This window comes from Xenopus laevis, chromosome 2S (genome assembly GCF_017654675.1).
Source record: "Xenopus laevis strain J_2021 chromosome 2S, Xenopus_laevis_v10.1, whole genome shotgun sequence".
Taxonomy (NCBI): domain Eukaryota; kingdom Metazoa; phylum Chordata; class Amphibia; order Anura; family Pipidae; genus Xenopus; species Xenopus laevis.
Genome location: NC_054374.1, coordinates 74,673,084 through 74,694,841, shown reverse-complemented (window position 1 = coordinate 74,694,841; position 21,758 = coordinate 74,673,084). Strand labels below are relative to the sequence as shown.

General features: G+C 39.1%; 1 protein-coding gene and 1 pseudogene across 5 annotated transcripts in view; both read left to right on the top strand.

Moving 5' to 3' along the window:
- Positions 1-2,709: 2,709 nt before the first annotated feature.
- Positions 2,710-5,635, top strand: LOC108708927 (annotated as a pseudogene).
- Positions 5,636-8,676: 3,041 nt separating this feature from the next.
- LOC108709564 (receptor-type tyrosine-protein phosphatase U) overlaps positions 8,677-21,758 on the top strand; it is an 83,404-nt gene continuing 70,322 nt past the window's right edge. For 2 of the 5 annotated variants that reach the window (XM_041583992.1, XM_018249520.2), the window contains exon 1: positions 10,005-10,211. In XM_041583992.1, coding sequence (XP_041439926.1) covers positions 10,139-10,211 — 73 coding nt within the window. In that variant the 5' untranslated portion in view covers positions 10,005-10,138. Of the gene's footprint in view, positions 8,735-10,002; positions 10,212-21,758 lie in introns of those variants that run through there. The other 3 variants (XM_041583993.1, XM_041583991.1, XM_018249521.2) reach the window with 3 other exon arrangements.

Genomic DNA, 21,758 nt, shown 5'->3' with positions numbered 1-21,758 from the left:
TTAAAAGAAAACTGGATTATTTGGATGAAATGGAGTCTATGGCAAAGGGCCTTTCCATAATTCTGAGCTTTCTGGGTAAAGGATTTCCGGATAACGGATCCTGTTTGGTAATTAATTTCTCTTACACAGTAAATGGGCTTGCATATCTGATTTATATCTATACATAAATATATACATAAATAAATGAATCTAAACAGCATGCTTCAGCCAGGGTGCATTTTGTTACATAGGAGGACACTGTTGACTGGTTGGTAGATAGTGCTTAATAGTGGTATGGTCAGTTGTTAGTGCTTAATATTTTTTTAAAGTTTATTTTTGTTTTTTTCCTGCAAAATAAACAGTTAGGGGCAGATTTATCAAAGGTCGAATTTCGAAGTGAAATATACTTCGAAATTCGACCATCGAATGGCTATACTTCGAATATTGAAGTCGAAGGTTTTTTTCGAATTTGACCGTTTTGCGGTCGAAGTAAAATCGGTCGATCGAACGAACGATTAAATAGTTCGAATCGAACGATTTCAGCGATCGATCGAACGATTTTACTTCGACTACAAAAAAGTTAGAAAAATGCATTCAAATTACTCGGAATTTCGAATTTGTTTACTTAGAAAATTCCCTCTAATTCACTTCGACCCTTGATAAATCTGCCCCTTAGTGACCTGACCTGTCACACAAATATGTACGCATACACTTGTGCACAAACCATTTGGAAGAGCTGTGTAAGTGCAAAGATCAGAACTTTAACCTCAATTAGCAGGGGTGTATAGTCACAAGACTAGCTTTAGATTTCTTTCTAACAGAAAATTAAACCAACATATCAAGATGGTAGAAAAAGGTATATGTGATTGCATACAGAGGAAACTCTGTGGAATGGGGGAAAAGAATAGCCTGCTAAAGTCTGAGTCATATGCTGGGTGCTAGTTCCTGGTATTCATTGTGCCAGTGGTGTCTAATATTATGGCTAATATACACAACGTAGGGATGACTGAGTATTGGGGTTAATTTCAAGCTCTCTATCTCAGAAAGACACCCCCGCTCCAGGTGTAACAAGGTAATCCAATAATTCAGAGGAACTGTTAAAATTAAATCACTTAGCAGGAAATCTGCTCTGCGTGCTTTCTCTCAGTTCCTCTGAATTATTGGATTATGGCTAATATCCCCTTTATCCCATGTTATATATCTTTAAAAAATAGTTTTGTCAGATAAATAGACATGTATTGTTGTTTAATATATGCTGATATGTATATTTGTTGGTTTTTAATGGGAAGATGATTTTTTTTATATATAATGTGTTCCATCTATCTACAGACAGTTATGGCATTTCCTTAGGAGGCGCATTTTTTTTTGGATGTTGCCGTGATTATAGTTAACTTTGATAACATGAATACAAACCTATCAATTAGGTTTTGTCTAAACAATGTTTAAGGGACAGTTCTAGCAAATCATTATTAGTAAATTAAACTTGCTCATATTTCACTTCGAGTGACTGTTGATCTTTTTAATTTAATCTTTTAGGGTTTAAAATGTATTATCAGTTTTTTACAGCTAAATGGGGCTTAAGTCTCAGCATCTCAGTGCTACTATGCTGGCAGCTTAATTGAATATGCAAAGATCTTATCCAAAAAGATGTTGCACTGCATACCACTCCATCCCTCCAATGTTGGGTATACTGACAGCTGGAGGAAAGGATCTGCTTCCCTCCAGCTGTGCCCTCACACTTGTTGATTATCAGATTCTGTCAGTGATCTGACATGGCAGTGATGCTTTCATGTGAAAAGGCAATGCCCTGAGTTCTAGCCCTAGAGCTTTAACCTTTTAAGTGACTGTTTTAGAAATGAGATGGAGAGCCATCTTAACCCTAATCTCTCTTAAAGGACATTTAGATTTAATACCCTGCAGAAAATGTCATGTTCACAATCACAAGCTTCGAAGGCCCCTTCTTTAAGAGGGGTCAGAAACACACAAAACACAAACAGGTGCATCTAGTTTATGGCTGGTGTTGTTATTTCTGGTCATTTTGTGAACAGTGTTTAGCAGTATCTGTAGTACCTCTTATGAAAACGTGTCCTGCCAAATAAGAAGAAAGCAGAGCAATACAATTCCATGCAGTATGTGTGTTGCAAGAGTTAGGCCAAGAAAACAGAAATAAATAAACAAATATTGCTTTGCAGTGATATTTACAAATAACTTTGAAGCCTTTGGAACCGTTTAATGGATGTATATTGAAAAGCTGCTTAGTACGGCATTATCTTTCATTATACAAGAAAGGATTTAATATTTTTCCATATCAAGGATTCATTATCATGTAAAAAACTGACAAGCAAAATAAAAGTCATGTTGTTTTTGTGAAGCTTCAAGAATGCTCTAATCCAAACATCTCCAGATTTTGTTCAGCTAAGCCATTCATGTTCAGTATTTTTTTTAACAATACCCTCAAAGCACTTAGCACTGCTGGAATCCATTTCAATACTGATCCTTTTGTAGGTTGCTAATAGTTCTAAATGTACATTAACAGCTGCTCAAGGATTTATTGCTTCATTCCCTGAAAATTCGCAATGTTTTTCATCTGATCGAAGGACCAATCTACCCAATACATTTCACATATGGTATTGATTCTTGATTACTTGGGATTGCCTTTTACTCTTTTTTATGTTCACGGTTTTGCCCCTCCCATGTGAGTGGAAAAATGCATAAAACTGTTTTAAAGAGATGACCATTCCTCCCCAAATCGTAGAAACTCCTATCCCATTAAAAAAGTATGTTTAAAGAAAATAAACATTGGGAGAAAGGATTGCATGGCAGCACACATTCTATCATTTTGTTATTGTATTATTGATGTGCATCCTAAGGGCAAAGATTTTGAAGATGTAGTTTGTTACTGCATTTTGAAAGCAGGATTATGAGATGTTATTAAATTGCTGCCTTAGAGACTTAATATTATTCATCCTAATCTAATTGTAATAGACCAAAAAGGATTTATATTAGTTGGGACCCATGTGAACAACACAGGAAATATTTTAATAACACTTCAAAGATAATTATCCCAAACCAGTGGATTCAGTGCATCCTCCATCCCAGAAGTACTTTTCTGGGATGGAGTCACCAACCATGTTGGGCTGTGTATGTTCAGCTTTAGCATGGGCATTATCAATGTATATGATATTCTTTTCTCTTGTTTTAACAGTCAGCAATCATTGGCCAGAATTGTATTAAGGTTATTCAAAATTTCTGAGCTGGGGCTAGAGACCCTAATTCAACAAAATAAAAGAAATGATACAACATGAGCATTTCAACATAGATCAATAAAGTATGATATAGCAATTTAGATAAGCCTGTGGCATATAGCGACTACATGCACCCAGCCTGTTTACCTTAGGAATCCTTTGATTCTACATCACTGATTTGGGCTTAGTGGATGACTACTGTAAGTCTTTACTATTTTTCTTTATAATGAATAGTTACCTACTTCCAATGACACATTTATCAATAGAATTAGTGTTTCTAATAACTTACAGCCATTATGCTTTATCTCTTACCCAGATATATATAATTTTATAATGCAAATAGTTAAATATCTGCTAATATAGATTTCAGCTATATGTCATGTCAAATATTTATTATGTGACCTTGTTTCTAACTCTTTAGTTAGAAAAGAAACAGATGTCCTGCAGGCTGGCACAGAATTGATTCCTAAAAGCTGTTGCAAACTAAGTGACTGGTATCAAGGTCTGATAACAGAATACAACCTGTGTGGAGGCTATGAGCTACGTGGTCCTGATGCCTGTGAGTAAGAGTTAGTCTTTTTAATGTGAGGGAGGGTCTCCCAGTTGGCCTTGAGTTATCCCATAGATATAGGGCCAGATTTGAAGTCCCGCACTAGACTCCTCGCGAGCATGCGTGGCCGCACCCCCGTGTCCTCATGGTCCTAGAGCCAGCCTTTACGTGGCAAAACTGGTGAAACCTTCCCCCCAGTGCGCATACGAGGGCAATCTCGAGCAGCGGAGCACTGGCGAGCTTTGAGTCCCCAGTGCTCCCTAGGGACGCGGCTGGGCGGCATACCGCCTCTAAAATTATCACGGCCTTTGTGGCCTCGCCACAAATCCAGTCCTGCATAGATATCTGTATTTTTCTTATACAGCACTGCTAATTTTAACAGCACGACACACAAAACCCTTAAGGGCTCTATTAAAAGTAGAGAAATGAGTTTGCACCAATATAAGCAAGGTTCCTTTATAAGAATAATTTATTGCCAATATTGTTACAAATCATTAGTTCATGATTCAGGAAACCATTTAAGTTTACATATCAGCATTCCCAGTTGGGCCTTTGTTTGTCATATTGACAGCTTAATCCCTTTTTCCTACAAAGAAGGTGACCCCAAGAAATTACAGTCCCTATACAATAGATGCTGTTTCTTGGGGTCTTCCAAACAGGTTTTGTTACATATTAAAATTGTACCATGTTTTGTACTTAAAATAACTCTATAACAAAAATGTAAATATGATAAAAGAAGGCTAGACTGTGGGATGATAGTATGCATTTTAGAGACATTATTTTTTATAGTAAATGATAACATTGTAAAAATATCTCTGACATCTTTAAGATCAAATACCGTATGTTATTTTTGCTTTCAGGGTGACAGCATTGGATCTTTAGGGGGTTAAAGGTTGAATGTTAAAGTACTATGAATTTTTTAAAAACTCTAATAAATTTGATTTTATTCACATTTCAAATGGTATGTTATAAAAAAATTTTGACACACATTTTTTTTCTCCCATTGGTGTTTATCGGCCATCATTTTCTAAATGAAACTTGGCAAAAATTTGGCTAATCACTACTATTAACATCTTCAAATAGTTCAAGGGACTTCTGCCATTGATTTCTATATGAAATTAGAACTGTTTACATGATTGAGATGTAACTAAACTCACATTCAAATTTGAGTTTGTGGTTTTAAATTAGTATTTGTGAGTTTTGACCAACAAAAATTTGAAAATTCGAATTTGAATTTACCATTCAAACCTTAGTAAATCTGCTCCTTAATGTATAAAAGGAAGAAAGCTAAAACTTATGTTGTAGTTGGAATAGCAAGCTGGGGTGGATTATGTGGTCACAGGAATGGGGTATTTACCTCTACTCAGTATTTCAAAGAGTGGATCCTTGACAAGATCACAAGCAAGAAAAGCAAGAGAACCCCCACTTATATCAAAAGGACCTCCAGGAGGATCCATGAGAAGAGTACCAAATTTCCAGACTTTAGCTTCACCACTAAAGTTATAACTAAGGAAATGACCTCTGGAATTATTAGTGAGGATCGTACACAGTTCCCACCTTGGGAAATAGCCTCTACTGACAAAAAATTTCCAAACTATGGCAATCCATGAATTAAAATGATGTCTCCTATATTAGATCAAGAGAGCAGGAGATCAACATTTAGAGAAATGTAATGGTAGATATTAGGAGCATGGAATTCTCACCTGAAGAAATGATCTCATCAGATTTTGAAGAAATTGATGCAGTTGTTGCAGGCAGCAGCTCTGTTCATGTATTTATGACAGATGGACAACTCAATGCTTATATGCTGTGTACAACTTACAAATACTTGCTTCTACTTCTATTATGTTTACTGTTTTAGACTCTGGTTTTGCCTTTATTCAGAAATCTATATAGGCTTAATGATTTTTTTTATTTGCTTAATTTATGCCTTAATCCTGTGGCCACTTTTGTAAGCCACTTGCAACTGTTGTTTGTCTGTCCATGAATGCAACTGCTCCATTGCTATTGCAAACCAATCAATGGATTTATCAAAGATTGATTGTCACAGTCCTATGACCTATGACTTTAATGAAGAGGTTGAGTGAGAAAAGGAGGAATAATAGTTTGGAAAGTGGGCCCATGGTCTAAGGTTTCTGGTGGGACCCTGGCATCTTAGTCCGACACTGCTAGGGGTTTAATAAATGTCGAAAAATTCCAGTTTCTTTCCTCGAAAAAATGGTCAATAAACATCGAACTTTAGTAAATAACTCCCTATGTGTCTAACACTTTGTGAATACATTTTTAAAAAAAGTATTTACTTTGAGAGTTGCTGCTGGTATTGTGATGTTATTGCAATATCGCTGATATAGGAGTTGCTGCAGTGAAGTGAGACAGCTTGGGAGAAGCTTGGGCCACTGTAAGCTGGGCACCAGAGAGAAATAGGGGGACAGTTTATTGAGAGAGTAGGCACCCTCAATGACTAATTGCACTCTACTAGTGCACTTCCACATGACAGGGGTCCTTAAGGGCTGGCTACAAAGTGTAAGTATGTACCTGAAAGATAAAAAATATATATTTATGTATTTTTTTGGTGAAAAAACTCAAATCAAATTCAAATTTTTTAAATAAATTTCGATTGGTCTTTTTTTTTCTTCGAACTTTGAGTTTATGTGAGTTGACCCTTGATAAATATGCCCCTTAGCAACCTCGGGGTTTAATAAATCACAAAAAAAAATTTGTTTTTTTTGCTACAAAGAAAAAATTGTGTTTAAAAACTCTGACCAGAAAAATCAGACTTTAATAAATAACTGCCTAAGTCTTTCAGACATTTGGGGGCAGATTTATCAAGGGTCGAATTGCAAATTTGAATTTTCGAGTGTCAAAATTCACTCATTCGAATTTTAATCCCCCAGAGCTGCCTGTTTTCAGCATTGCTGTATTCATAAGGGATGCACTAGGCAGGGGATCCACATATTAGCCCCCAATCTAACCTCCTAACATGGTGTAAATTGGGAGTTCTGACAGGTGCCAAGATTCTACAGCATACTGTAAATGTTTGTGCATGAAACATTTGCAGTCTCTGGATTAATAAACCCCATAATCTGAAAAGAATCTAAAAAGTCTGTCAACAGCTTTGAACCCTAGATAAACAGACCCACAAACTGTTTCTCCAATTTCTAGCACCCCCTCTCAGATCTCTTGCCTCTGCAGATCATATTGAACTGTGCATGTAAAAATGCCCATTGACTCCACTGCATTTGGCATGAGGAAAAATGCAGTGGTATATTCGCTATATTTTCCACAATTTTTCAGCAAAGTGAAATGGGCAAGTTTACTCATCTTTGAGACCAGCAGTGGCGCCCTGCAGCCCTTTGCTTCCTACAGGAGTCAAATATGCAAATATCTCCTTTTGTGTTGTAATGAATGAATTGTCATGAAAACATGTACACGTAAAAGTAAAACTGCAACCCTTTCAGTGACCAGCTGCTTTCTTTTTTTATTTAAACAGGGCAGTTTGGGTAAAATACTACATTATCTTCAATAGAACTGTCTAAATAGAGAACCTGGGAGTTGTAGTTCTTGCATAAAGTTGGCCATAGATGTTTAGATTTTTAAAAGATCCGATCCTCATCGTGAGACCACGATTTTCTCAGAACGATCGTACGAATTGACCATCAACTAAAAAGACCAATTTGCCAGGAAAACAAAGGGGAGCTGCCTGCTTGGCCCTTTAAACATAGATAGATTGCACTGGGACCGACAAAGATTTTTTGACCTGGCCAATCAATTTCCTGACAGATGTCGGCCGAAAAATCGTAAGATGTACGATCGTACTAGCCACACGATAATTTCGAAGGATTGGTCGGACTTCTCTAAAATTGGTCGTTCGGCAAGAAGAAACGTCGCGTCTATGGGGAGCTTAAGTGTGGATGGGCCCTACAGTACAACAGGACAAAGGGGTCCGTTTACTTAAGTTCGTAAAAACTGTTCATAAGCAATCGCTCATTATCGCTGAGAATATTCTTGCCACGGTTGATTTTGGAGCGATCCGATGTGCTGCGCAAAAACGCAGGCGTCAAATCGGATGCGATGAAAATAAGGTAAGTGAATGCATTGTCGGATGAAGTCGCAGCGTTGATCCGACGTGACAGATGTAGAAGCAACGGATTGCTCCAAAATTGTCTGTGTAGTCCTACCATAGGTTTCAGCATTATTTCTGACGAATTGCATGTTTTTTGCCGCTCATTTGGGTTAACTGCATAACCTGCTTTAAATCTTACAGATTTTTTTTTGGCACCACTGCCAATGGCCGAACTAATGAATATATATATGAACGAGTTTATATAAAATAGTATTTATTACCAGTTTATAATGTGCAAACCTTTGCGAGACAAAATACGTAGCATGAATGCAATAATAGGCTTAATATATAGGTCCGCCAAAATATTCGCAATGACAGAAGTGCTCGCACTTTAGTGAACATGTTCATGCAGGTTTTCTTCCGTTTTTTCTGGTGCAGGCTATTATTGCTTCTTATCGCACCATAAACTGATTAGTTTATGAGTAAGTGCCCATTTAGGCACGAAACGCATTAGGCTTCTTGTATGTCCGAACAAAGTCTTTTTATTTTATTAAAGCCTGGGCTACTGACTTACTAGCAAATGGACCTCATCCCATTTTGAATTCTACAGATTAGTAAACTGATGCCACAGTAGCAAGAGTCGGAGAATAAGTAAGCAGAGAAACAAAGCAGAAGCACAATAAGAATGCGAGTGGCAGAGAAAATACAGAAGGGTACCAAGAAGGGAGACTGGGTGCCAGTAGAGTTGCCACCTTTTTTAAAAAATTACCGGCCAGTGGTGGGGGCGGTAACTAAATAGGCGGGCCGTGATGTAAAAAGGGGTGGAGCTGCATACGTGGGGGGAGGGACACAAAATGGCGGGGCCACATAGTGAACGAGGCAGAAGACGAAGGAAAGGTAAGTTTCCGCCGGAGGGGCAAAGGTATTACAAATTACCGGCAGGGCCGTTCCTGCCATGAGGCAAGGTGAGCACCTTGTTTCAGGTGGCAGTGAACGGCCAGTTACAAGGGGCAGCAAAAAGCCACCTCCTGTAACTTTAAGAGCCGAATTTCCTGTTTTTAAACCGGAAATCTGGCTCTGCTAGTGCAGAAAGCGCAGTGCACGCTTTTGCACTAGCGATGCAGCCCCTTTTTGGGGTTGCTGCCTCAGACGGCAGCAGCCCGCGGATCGCCTGATTACCAGCGGCTATATTGCTGGTAAATTTGTAATACCAGTCCCGGCCCTGGCAGGTGTTTTACCGGTTGGCTATAAGGACACAGACAAGGTGAAAGCAGGGAGTGGGAGAGAGGAGGGCACAACCCTTGGATGTTACTCTCAGTGGCCTCAAAGCAGATACTTATTTTTGTATTCCTGGCTTGGAGGCAAGTTGTGGTGCATTAAAACCAGTTGTACTGCCAAACAGAGCCTCCTATATTCTGCCGCTCCACAAAAGGGCTACCAAATAGCCAATCACAGCCCATAATTGGCACCACCAGGAACATGTTTCATGCTTGTGTTGCTCCCCAGCAATATTTTGATTGAAACAGGTTCTATGGGAGATGGCCTTCCTGTAATTCGGAGCTCTCCGGAAATTGGGTTTCCAGATAATGGATCCCACCCCTGTATATTGGTAAGGTGTAAAAAGTGAAGGGTATGAACACTCATCTGTACAACCATAAACAAGAAAGTATTCACTTAAAATGTATTTCATTGATCCATTAGTCATACCCCCTTTTTTGTTAAATCACTGAATATTCTATTAATAACGCAATATATCATTCTTGTATGTAAATCTCAGCGCTATTCACGTCATAACTTTTGTAAATGTGTCTCGTGTATGTGATTTTCTCTTTACATAGTGAGTGGGGAGTTTGTAGCCAACACAGGGCAGTGAGGGCGGCGGTGCATTGAGTAAAGAGCAGCAGAGAAGGTATAAGCTCCAGCGCGTGGCGGGGGGAAGGAAGCCGGAGAGAGACAAAAGACGAGAAACAAACCCCGCTGCGAAGCTTCTCATTCCCAGCAGATGTCGTTGTTGCACCATGCCCCCATTATTTCCAATAGGCGTCACTACAGTCCTAGGCTCCGTGTGTTAGTCCGGCAGGGGGCGCTTCGTTGAGCTTTCTCAATGTAACATGACGTCAGTCCTGATCCACTGAGCCTGCCTGATACTCCGCTCCACTCTGCAACTTTCCCGTGCTGAAGCAGGCTGGAATAAGGAGGGAGGGGCGGGGGGACAGTAGCAGGCTGGAATAGTTAGGAGGGTGACGAACAGGTAGAAGCCAAGGGGGGAGAGCTGAGACAGTGTTGGGGGAGAGGGGCAGGATGTACCCCCAGCTGGCGCTGTTGCTCCTGGCTGCCCCCCTGTGTTTCCCCCTGGAGACTGAGACTCCCACAGGTCAGTAACAGTTTGTTATTGTTCCAAGTCCTCCCTCCCATAACTTCCCTCCTTCCCCTATCACTTACTGCTCTTCTCCTCTGTATGTAGCATTTCTTTTGCCCTTCCCTTCCCTGGCATCCCCGGCTGTGCCCTCCTCTCCCCCACTCTCTGCTTTTATTACTTAGTCTGTTCCCTTATAGCCAGCCTGGCACCCAGTCTCCCCTCTTGGTACCCTTCTGTATGTTCCCTGCCACTCGCATTCTTATTGTGCTTCTGCATTGTTTCTCCGCTTACTTATTCTCCCACTCTTGCTACTTTGTCCTGTTGTACTGTAGGGCCCACTTATGTGAGAACTACATCTCCCAGCATCCTCTGCTCAATAAAGGACTCTAGCTTGTGTACTTCACCAGTGCAGAAATAGGCGTCAGGTAGCAAATCTAATCACGTTCAACCAAGATGGAGCTGCCATCCCTGATTGTTTTTTGTGTATCTTCACCTCATAAACAAAATCATTTTGCTTTTGTGCCCCCCTTAAAACTTACAGTCTGCCCATGTTACCCCTCAAAATCTACCTCTTAACCCCCCTTCCTTCTTCCTTCATGTCTTCCTTATTTGCCTTTAACACTGGCAGTTAATTATCCCTCTGATCCACTTATCAGTCTCCTTCTATTTATTTACACTCTATACCTATTATTTTTATTCTTATTATTGACATTATTAGTCACCCTTTGTATAAAGTGACCTCTCTCCACCCCATCTATGCATTTAGCTTTTCCTCTGCCCATTTGACTGTAGGAAAATACTGTACTCCCTTTTTTCATTATTTGCACCATGTGCATTTCAGTTCAGTGCCCAATGCTTTATACAGAGTTATGCACTCAGAAGCCCTAGGAAAGAGAGCACTGGATGTGCCGGTTCCCTGGTTCTGGGAGTATCCATACTGAATACAGGTTTTGGTGGAAGTTATGCTCTAATGCTTCCAATTTTTATTAATCAACATTATGTAACTGTTTCCTCTGTTTACGTCTAGTAGACTTCATTGCTGCTCACATATTTGCTCACTGTTTTTCTAACCCCACTTCTTCCAGCTCTATAAATTCTTCTGCCATTTCCTTCTCTCCCCCACCAACAGTAGCCTTTTCTGCTCATCTACACCTTTATTTCCCTAAGCCCTTTCTTCCTTGTTATTTACAGATTAACATTCCCCACTTTGATCTTACACAGGAGGAGGGTTACCACTCATTGTATATTAGTAACCATTTCACACAAAAGGACCCCCTAAACTGACATTTCTGCCTCATTTGCAACTGTATGTATGAATAGCTGTGGCATTAGAAATTATTTAAATAAAACATTCATTTATTAGCTGCAGCTCTCTTAATTATTTATAGGGCTCCTTTAAAAACACTTTTTTTTTGCTGACATAGTGATATTTTTTATAAGGCATAGCAGACCTAATGGGAACAGTTTTATGGTGAACATGACTAATTTTATATGGAGTAAAATGAGTTATATGTTGGCAAGGGTGTGTGTCTACAACTATATTTAACCTCAAGGTGGGCATATTGGGGCGAGATCCACTAGTTTGGCGACATCGCCAAACAAGCGGATCTCTCTGTGTATGGCCAACTTTTTGTCTGTAGTCATTGCACCAGGTCCCTCTACCAAATATAATAGACAGTGGAAGTCAAAGTACTCATTGGGGAATTTTCAGTTCAGCTGTTTATTATCGTACAGATCAATGTGTTTTTGTCTCAGGATAACACAGAAGCACACACAAGATGATCTGACTGGGCTTGGGCTTACCAATGTCTCTTGGAATTTTCATGTTCATATTCTACTCCATAGCCGAAACATGTTACCTCCATGCATGTGGCTATTTACTTTTTTTTCTAGGGATGCACCAAATCCACTATTTTGGATTCGGCCGAACCCCTGAATCCTTCACGAAAGATTCGACCAAATCTTTTGCATATGCAAATTAGGATTCGGTTCAGCCAGGCAGAAGGATTCCGGATTCGGTGCATCCCTATTTTTTTCTAAAGCTTAAGATGCCAACATATGCTGTGACATACAGTGTGCATAACTAAATAAATAAATATATATCATAAAACATGCAGAACTTTGCATTCAACATACTTATGTATACATTGGGTCATATAGTACATTATTCCTTTGGGTATACAAGGATTTGTATTGCCAGTCCAAAAACCCAGTCATTATTTCTGTTGACCAGCCTCCCCTTCTTCTCTTTAAAGAGATCAAAGTTCATTACCTCCTCACTTGGAGGTTCTTTATGGCTCTCTGATGAGTTGGCTCATTATTCTTGGGCAGGAAGATGAGCGACCTAATGACAGTGACATTTGTAATGGGTTAAAAGGTTGGTCCTGCTGTGTAGTCAGTGTACTGACCTAATGAGAGATTTCAGCCATCTGAACTACTGTTTGGGAGGGGGTAGCTAGGTTACTAAGAAACTAAGATTCTTAATAGTTTTAATAGATTTGTTTTCCCTGGGAGTTCTGCCGTGATGCCAATTAGTTCTAATTTTTTGCCGATATTAGTGCCATTTGTTGGATGAAGGTTCCTGCAGAAAATAGAGTATGCCTCTGATGAATTACTGCATGCTGGAAAATGTCTTAGAACCAACTGTGTTGATGAGGCTTCAGATTCTCTCATTGTCACAGGATACGTGTGGGAGATTGCAAGGGATTTCGTTCTTCCTCCACTTGAATTGTTATGATCCCTGTTAGAGAACACGACTCTGCAACTTGTTTCTACATGCAGAGAGGAAACACTGTAGGACCAGGAGTAGCAAAGTGTCTGGGGCTTTCCTCAGAGCATAAGAGAGAACAAAACAGAGGGAAATTGTACACTAGATCCAGGCATTAAAGGAATACTGTCATTTCATTTTTTTTTTTTTATCATTCTGTTCTATACATCTATACTATACATCTTTATACTTGTTAGTTTGTGTTATTTGCTAATAGAGGTTTCAATTTCATTAGCATTTAGCTGCTACACAAAACACCCACACATTTCTTCCCTTTGATTTGGATGTGGAGCATCTCCCATCACCATGCCAGGGTGATGATTGTCTGAAAAGATGGTGGTGCTCATTTAGGATAATGATGCACAGGTCCCCCATAATCTCTTTGACTGGGAATCTTCTGCAAGTAAACAGTTCAGTCAAGTGGCAGGTTCATACTGCTCTAAATGCAATACTTAGCATATTCTGGTGATAAGCATTTCTCACTTTTCCCCCAGAGCTTGTAAAGCTGGCCATAGATGCAAAGATCCGATCGTACGAATCATCAACCAAAGCTAGTGACAGTCTCCCACTGAAAATCGTACGATCGGCAATACAAGCAAAGATATTATCGGCAGCCGAAAGAAATCTTCTAACCTGTCCGATCAACCAAACGACCGATCTCCATTGCTTTATATATGGACTGTCTCTGTTAGAGCTGATCTCTTCCACTGCCATAGCTAAATTAGGCATAGATCTCCCTGTATACAAAAGTGTGGTTAAGTAATTATGTCTTTTAGTTAAAGGGTAATTTACAGTTGTCTTTGTCCTGAGAGAATTGTGCTTTAATCCTAAGGGGCAGATTTATTAAGATTTGAATTGTAAATTCAAATTTTCTAGTTGAATTTTTGGTCAAAACTCACAAATTCGAGTTGGGAATAATCCAAATTCAAATTCGAGATTTATCATACCTTCAACCTGAACCTAAAACCTGCTGAGTTCATGTAGAAGTCAATGGAAGAGGTCCAGTGACCCATTTAAAGATGTTGATAGCCTTCCTGACATTCAAGTTTTTTTCGGAGAAAAAAACTCAATTTGAGTTTAGTCGAATTCAAGTTTAGTTTAATTTGAGTTTATTCGAAGTCAAGTTTAGTTGAATTTGATTCGAATTCGCTTCGAGTTTTCGGTAATATTGTTCGAGTTTTAAAATAGTTTCAGCTGACTGATGTTTTCCATCATTGCTTTATGCAGAGATTTGTTAAAATCTGTATAAAGAAAATGTACATGGAGTTTTAATGTTCTCGCCATATGGTTTTCTCTGTGTACTGTATATTTCCACCAACACATCAAAAACATATAGCTTGGTTCATTGTCTCCTGATAAAATTGACCATAGTGTGTGTGAATGTAATAGGAACTTAGATCGTAAACTTCACTTGGGAAGGGACGGAGGCGAATGAATACAAACCTAAATTGCTACATAAATGTGTCAGTGGCATATAATAAAAAATAATATTAATTCAAAACCATAGTTTAATAACACATGATAGTGTTTTCTGGGTTTTGTCAGTTGTGTATTTTTGTATGCTAAAACACAATGTCCAGCATCACCAGTGATCATCTTCCATTGTTTTATATGTTTGTCTTGTGAAAATGGAAAGAATGGTGAATGGCTGCCACAATCACACTTTTTAGATGAGAATCTGAGGGAATCAGGTGTAGACCACATTGGGCAGAATTAGAAGAATACAGAATTGCTCATGAAGTGTTGCTGAAGCCCCAGATGCAAAGGTAGAATAATACTATAGAATTCAGATAGAAGTCTGTGTGCAGTCAGGCTTTGGATTCTGGGATATATAGCACAGTAAAAGCATGAGAAGGCACAGGTTGCTGCTGGCTATCCTTCTTTTGGTGCCTTAAGATGTGATAATTGTGGAGTAAGCCATCAATCACTGCATGCCAGTGATTCCATTTTCCCTGGGGCTATGAAAATTGCTTTGTGGATGAAGTCTGTTTTTGGTTCCACTTCCATTCATAAATAAACCTTCAGCAGCAGATTTGCTTTCATTGTTCTAGCAAAGACTCCCCTGCTGCTGTGTGTTATTACTCAAACGTGCTCAGGATTACAGAGGAAGCTTCTCCTTGAATTTATTGACCACCCCATAAAATCCTCCCATCCCAATGTCCTTAGCAGGACCATACTTCAGTATTCTAGAAAAAGGTCCTAAATAGATTTTATAAAGTTTGAGGAAATTAGCAACAACAAACTATATTGTGTTTAAGGCAAACACACAAAGGATTTATTTCTTTAAAAGGAACACCGGTCCTTCTTTTTCTTGGTATGGTATTGTTTCTTGTCAAGACTTGAAGGGGAACTGTAGTGAAAATGAAAAATTAATATTACTATAAGCTATATCACATGGAAACAAGGAACTTTCTGAATTTAATCAATAAAACATTCTGTACAGTTTCTGAAATAACCAAGTTAATCTTGAGTATCATCCTCTCAGCAAACTTAGATTTTGATGGACATTTAGCTCTAATCTTGTGCTCCCTTTGCCTAGACGGTGCCTTAGAGGTATTTTTTTAGAATAACCAACTCCGAGAGTAAGCCTGAATGTAGAGATACAGATTGCCTAGGGTTAGTCAGTGAAGAGTAACTTGATTATTTCAGAAACAGTAAAGATTGTGAGATGTGAAGGCCAATTTATGAAAGGTCGAATTTTAGGGTTTTAGAGGTATTTGAAAACACAATCACACTATTTCTCAAAAGTAACGAATGAGGGATATTAAAATATCCGAATGTTAAGGGGCCGATTCACAAAGGGTCAAATATCGAGGTTTAATTAACCCTCGATATTCGACTGGGAATTAAAATCCTTCGACTTCGAATATCGAAGATCGCAAATAGTGCGACCGAACGATCTAAGGATTATTCCTTCGATCGAACGATAAAATCGATTCGAAGGATTTTAATCCAACGATCGAAGGAATATCCTTCGATCAAAAAAACTTAGGAAAGCCTATGGGGACCTTCCCCATACGCTAACATTGAGTTCGGTAGCTTTTAGATGGTGAACTAGGGGGTCGAAGTTTTTTCTTAAAGAGACAGTACTTCAACTATCTAATGGTCGAACGATTTTTAGTTCGAATAGTTCGATTCTAAGTCGAAGTCGAAGGTCGTAGTAGCCCATTCGATGGTCGAAGTAGCCCAAAAAACACTTCGAAATTCGAAGTTTTTTTACTTCGAATCCTTCACTCGAAGTTAGTGAATCAGCCCCTAAAAGCACCTTGCTATTCACAATTTAGCAAAAGGAGTTTACGGAAATCAAATTTATATCCTTATAACTGAAAATAATCTGTTTGTGCTGTAAAGCCTGACACATTGTTTTCAAATTCTGTGCTGCTGTCTATGTGCCAGGCAGTGGTAGCTTTCTGAGACCAGCAGGCAAGATACAGAAAACACTGTTTTATTGTAGCCACCTACAGTTAGGTCCATAAATCTCTGGACAGAGACAACTTTTTTCTAATTTTTGTTCTGAACATTACCACAATGAATTTTAAATAAAACAACTCAGATGCAGTTGAACTGCAGACTTTCAGCTTTAATTCAGTGGGTTGAACAAAAAGATTGCATAAAAATGTGAGGAATAAAGCCTTTTTTAACACAATAACTTCATTTCAGGGGCTCAACAAATTGAAAATAAAATGTTCATTTCTAATGCTTGGTTGAAAACCCTTTGCTGGCAATGACAGTCTGAAGTCTTGAACTCATGGACATCACCAGATTCTGGGTTTCCTCCTTTTTAATGCTCTGCCAGGCCTTTACTGCAGCGGCTTTCAGTTGCTGTGTGTTTGTGGGCCTTTCTGTCCGAAGTTTAGTCTTCAACAAGTGAAATGCATGCTCAATTGGGTTCAGATCAGGTGACTGACTTGGCCATTCAAGAATATTCCACTTCTTTGCTTTAATAAACTCCTGGGTTACTTTGGCTGTATTTTTTGGGTCATTGAACATCTGTATTATGAAACGCCTCCCAATCAATTTAACTGCATTTAGCTGGATTTGAGCAGACAGTGTCTCTGAACACCTCAGAATTCATTCAGCTGCTTCTGTCCTGTGTCACATCATGGATAAACACTAGTGTCCCAGTGCCACTGGCAGCCACGCACGCCCAAGCCATCACACTACCTCCGCCATGTTTTATACATGATGTGGTATGCTTTGGATCATGAGCTGTTCCACGCCTTCTCCATACTTTTTTCTTGCCATCATTCTGGTAGAGGTTGATCTTGGGTTCATCTGTCCAAAGAATGTTTTTCCAGAACTGTGCTGGCTTTTTTTAGATGTTTTTTTAGTAAAGTCCAATCTAGCCTTTCTATTCTTGAGGCTCATGAGTGGCTTGCACCTTGCAGTGCTCCCTCTGTATTTACTTTCATGCAGTCTTCTCTTTATGGAAGAAACTCTTGGAGAGTGTTGTTCACTTGTTTGGCTGTTGTGAAGGGGTTTCTCTTCACCATGGAAATGATACTGCGATCATTCACCAATGCTGTCTTCTGTGGACGTCCAGGTCTTTTTGCATTGCTGAGTTCACCAGTGCTTTCTTTCTCAGGATGTACCAAACTGTAGATTTTTTTTTTTTTTGTAGCTTAAGGATGGCTTGTTTCACCTGCATGGAGAGCTCCTTTGAAGGCATGTTGTCTGTTCACAGCAAAATCTTCCACATACAAGCACCCCCCCCCCTCAAATCAACTCCAGGGCTTTTATTTGCTTCATTGATAATGATATATTAAAGGAATTGCCCACACCTGCCCATAAAATAACCTGTGAGTCAATTGTCCAATTGCTTTTGAGCGCCTGAAATGAATGATTGTGTTACCTCACGTTTTTATGCAATCTTTTTGTTCAACCCACTGAATTACAGAATGTTTGCAGATCAACTGCATCTGAGTTGTTTTATTTAAAATTCATTGTGGTTATGTACAGAACCAAAATTAGAAAAAAGTTGCCTCCGTCTAAAGATTTATGGGCCTAACTATAAATTGACTCCCTGAACTGCTGCACTGTACATTTTTGTTTGGTACCATTCTTGCTTCTTTTCTGTGACTCACATCTAATTGCTTAAAGAAACCATGAGGACAACTCTGAGCTTCTGCATCATCTTATTAACGTCTTGACAAATAAGGACATTGAGACCAGGAAAGCTTTTGTATTTGTGCACAGGGACACAGCTTTGAGGAAATATTGTTCTTGTGGACATAATGCCAATTTTTTTTTATTTTTCTGCTTCTGTGCAGGGGCATAACTACAGAGGAAGCAGGTATAGGGGGGCTAATGAGGTCCTTATTAATTGGCAATTCCAGTATATATTGGTAAAACAGGACAAGTTCTGGACATTTTGGGGGCCCTAAAATAAATTTGCTATGGGGCACAGTAATATCTAGTTACACCATTGGTTTTCAGTTTTTATTTTCAAAACTGGTACTTTCCCCATGGTACCCTATTTTTGATGCCTTTAAACAAAGATATGAGGCACTAGAATTAATCCAGGCCCTGATTTAATACTGCTGTGTTCAACAATCAGATCCATAACACAGACCCAAAAAGTGTTCCAGTAGCTGGGGTTATTGCAATAATGACACGCTTACTGTAGATTGGTTTTATATTCAAAATGGTGTTTTTGTCTGCCCTGTTTGAAAATAAGATAGAGAACTATTTTATATAACATAACTCATTGTATCTAGCAGCATTGCATTGGCATGTCTGGAGCTCACTTCCACCTCTCCCCTAGTGACCTCAAGTACCCCCACCGGCCTCTGCCTCCCCAGCCCACATGGCATCACATGTGGGTGCGAACAGGTGGGGGAGTATCTGCAGCTTTCATGTGTATCAGCTCTGGGTCGGAGGGGTCCACCATGTTTTTTCCCCCAGTGTCTCACCAGCCCAGGCTGACCCTGTACTGTAGGGATGTGACTCGGCAGCAAAGTGTTGGTTCTTTGTTTTGAATATGGTTGTTTTCTCTTAATTTTTTCCCCTTCCCCTCACTTTTTATTCCTTTGTATGAAATAGTTAATGAGATATTTGGGGAAAAAAATGCAATAACCAGCTTACTCCAATTTTCTTATTTTTGCTTCTTCAGTGCATGCTTGGGTTGTTGTGTCTGTAGCAAAAATGTACCCAAATGGAAATCTAAAGTATACCCCTATGACCAATGTGACTCAAAACATCTTGATGTTTTTTTATAGTCTGTTAATTTTTTACATATGCATAAAATGTTGACTTCAAGAGTTAGGGTGATGGCACATAGTAAAACTAATCCCGGGAAAATGCGAAGGGTTATAATTTCCCTCAATTATCACTGTGAGTAATAGGTTTTACATGCAGCAGTTTTAGGTGGCACATTTATTAAAGGTCGAATTTTTCTTATCTGGCTTTTTGTTTCAAAAAATCCAAAAAGGTCACCTAAAAAAAGAGAGACTTTTTTGTGACAAATCCGAACCAGAAAATACTCCAGCTAAAACCTGTCGAAGTCAAGTAGAAGACAATGGCAAATGTCCCTTTTACAATTGGAAGATGTTTCTTGCCTTCATGACCTTCGAGGGTTTCAAACATTTTGACCTTGGTTTTTGTGCAACAATCCAAAAAAGTTGTGGTTGTGGTTTTCGAGCAACAAATTAAAGAGAAGTCGCACAATTTGAACTGACGCAATTTTGTCACAACTTTTCCGGCACAAGCTTTTTGGATTTTTCTAGTAAATTAAGGGCATTCATGGTTTGGAGTTTAGTTTAATTTTTTTTTAATAAAAATCAGAAAAAAATAGAGTTTTAATAAATGCCTACCTAGATGTTACAATATGGAAAGTCTTTTTCAGGAGATTTGTTGGCCGTGGTAGTGCAGATTAAGCCACAGGGAACAAATCTCCCCATGTGCTAAGAAAGAAAGTGTTCATTACTGGGGGTATGTTTATTAGGATTATATATGCTTACCTCAATCTCTGGGCTTCTCTTTGTTGAAAACCCCATTGTACTACTCAAGTAAACCCAGGGCCGGATTTACGTAGTGGGTGCCCCTAGGCCCACTGTCGTTCGTTGCTCCTGTCCCCTCCCCTTTATTCATGCATGTATCTCCAGCACATGCCCAGTGTTTTTGAACCAATGTGGGTGTGGTTGGGCAGCATGCCGCCCCCCTAAAATCCTGCCGCCCTAGGCCCGGGCCTAGGTGGCCTTTCCACAAATCCGGGCTTGAGTAAGCCCCTCTCTGCTATTTTCTCCCCTGCCAGAGCATAAGCCAAGATCTTGGGGACGGTAGTTTGTAGTGAAGTGGTCACTGCATCATACTTCCCAATATTTTGAAAACAGAAAGAGAGACAAAAAGATTTGGCGCACTCTGTGCGGCAACATTTTTTCACCTTGCCCATTTTGTGGCCACACAAATTTTACAAAATTTGTCAGGTTCTGAAAGTTTGAACACATTTCTGTTTCTGCAGTATGTGTTATTACAGTTTTGCTAGTGAAGGTGAAATTGGCCTTTAAGATGCAATTTACAGTTTCCTCAAGAGACCTGCTTATCGTAAATTATTACAATTGTTTCTTTGCTTATCTTAAATTGTTGCAAAGGTATCAAAGTGCACCTGCCACGTATTCTGGACTCTCTGGCAAAAGCCAATTAAGTTTTAGAAACATTCTATCTTTTTCTGGCTGTTCAGGAGATCAAAGAGAAAGACAAACTGCGGGTTGAACTGTTAAAATCAGGACTGTCCCGTGAAAATTGGGACAGTTGGGAGGTATCATTAGTAGCAGACACCAGTTAATTTTTTGGGGTTATAATCTCTGGGAGGTGCCTAAAAAATTGTCCCCCCCCCCAGTGATAAAACTTTCTTCTTTAGGTTAAATAGTACAGAAAGCAAAAGATTGGCATACAGTATATAAGCCAGCGGAGAAAAGTCAATTTTCTTCCTTCTGTACTTCATATGTGAGTGCACTGACAGACACAAGATAAGACTGTGAGCACAACAGCCCCAATGCCACTCTAAACCAAACGTAAGCATCAGAACGGGTCGGGGGGGGGGCATGTTACTAGTGAAGAGCGTATTTTAAAATATGGAAATTCGGCTCTTAAAGTTACAAAGAAATCTGTAAAACTTTTCAGTCCACAGGCAAATTCATTAGGAGGAACTCCTGGCGACAGTTGGAAAGCCTTTATCTAAGCTGACAACATGTGTCTAATTAATTAATACTATAAATATATGATCAGCTAACAACCCTTGAAATATCATTATATGCTTTCTCAATTCCCCTGGCACCACATCAGTGAGAATACAGCCCGAGTTCATATATGAGCTAAGAGTTGTTAGAAAGGGATATTATTCAGATTAGTTATGGATTTAGTAAAGGATAAATATGTATACATTTTCTTGCAATCACTGTATTTTCCATGGCTTTCAGTTTATTGCCTGGTAGTCCCATAGAGGTATTCTATAATTCTGTAATTTTTTGTGATAATTTAAAAAACCAGGGCCACATATTTTTCCAGTCTATACTTTATTTCCTTCAAAAACAAGTGTGGCAGCTCTTTCTCAAAGTAGTAAACAGAAATGTACTCCAATAAAGCTCATTCTGTAGAATAACATCTGCTTTACAGGAATTTAAAATGCATTTAAGCCGGTGTTATTTTCCTGTAATTACATTGGATTTTGCTGTTATCTACTTATCTGCTATTCTCTTCAGTTCATTATTAGTAGTCGGTTTTCTCTCAGTGATCTTTTTTCTATATACTTTTCCAGTGCATGCTGGCATATAGTAGCCCTTGACACGTCACCAAGT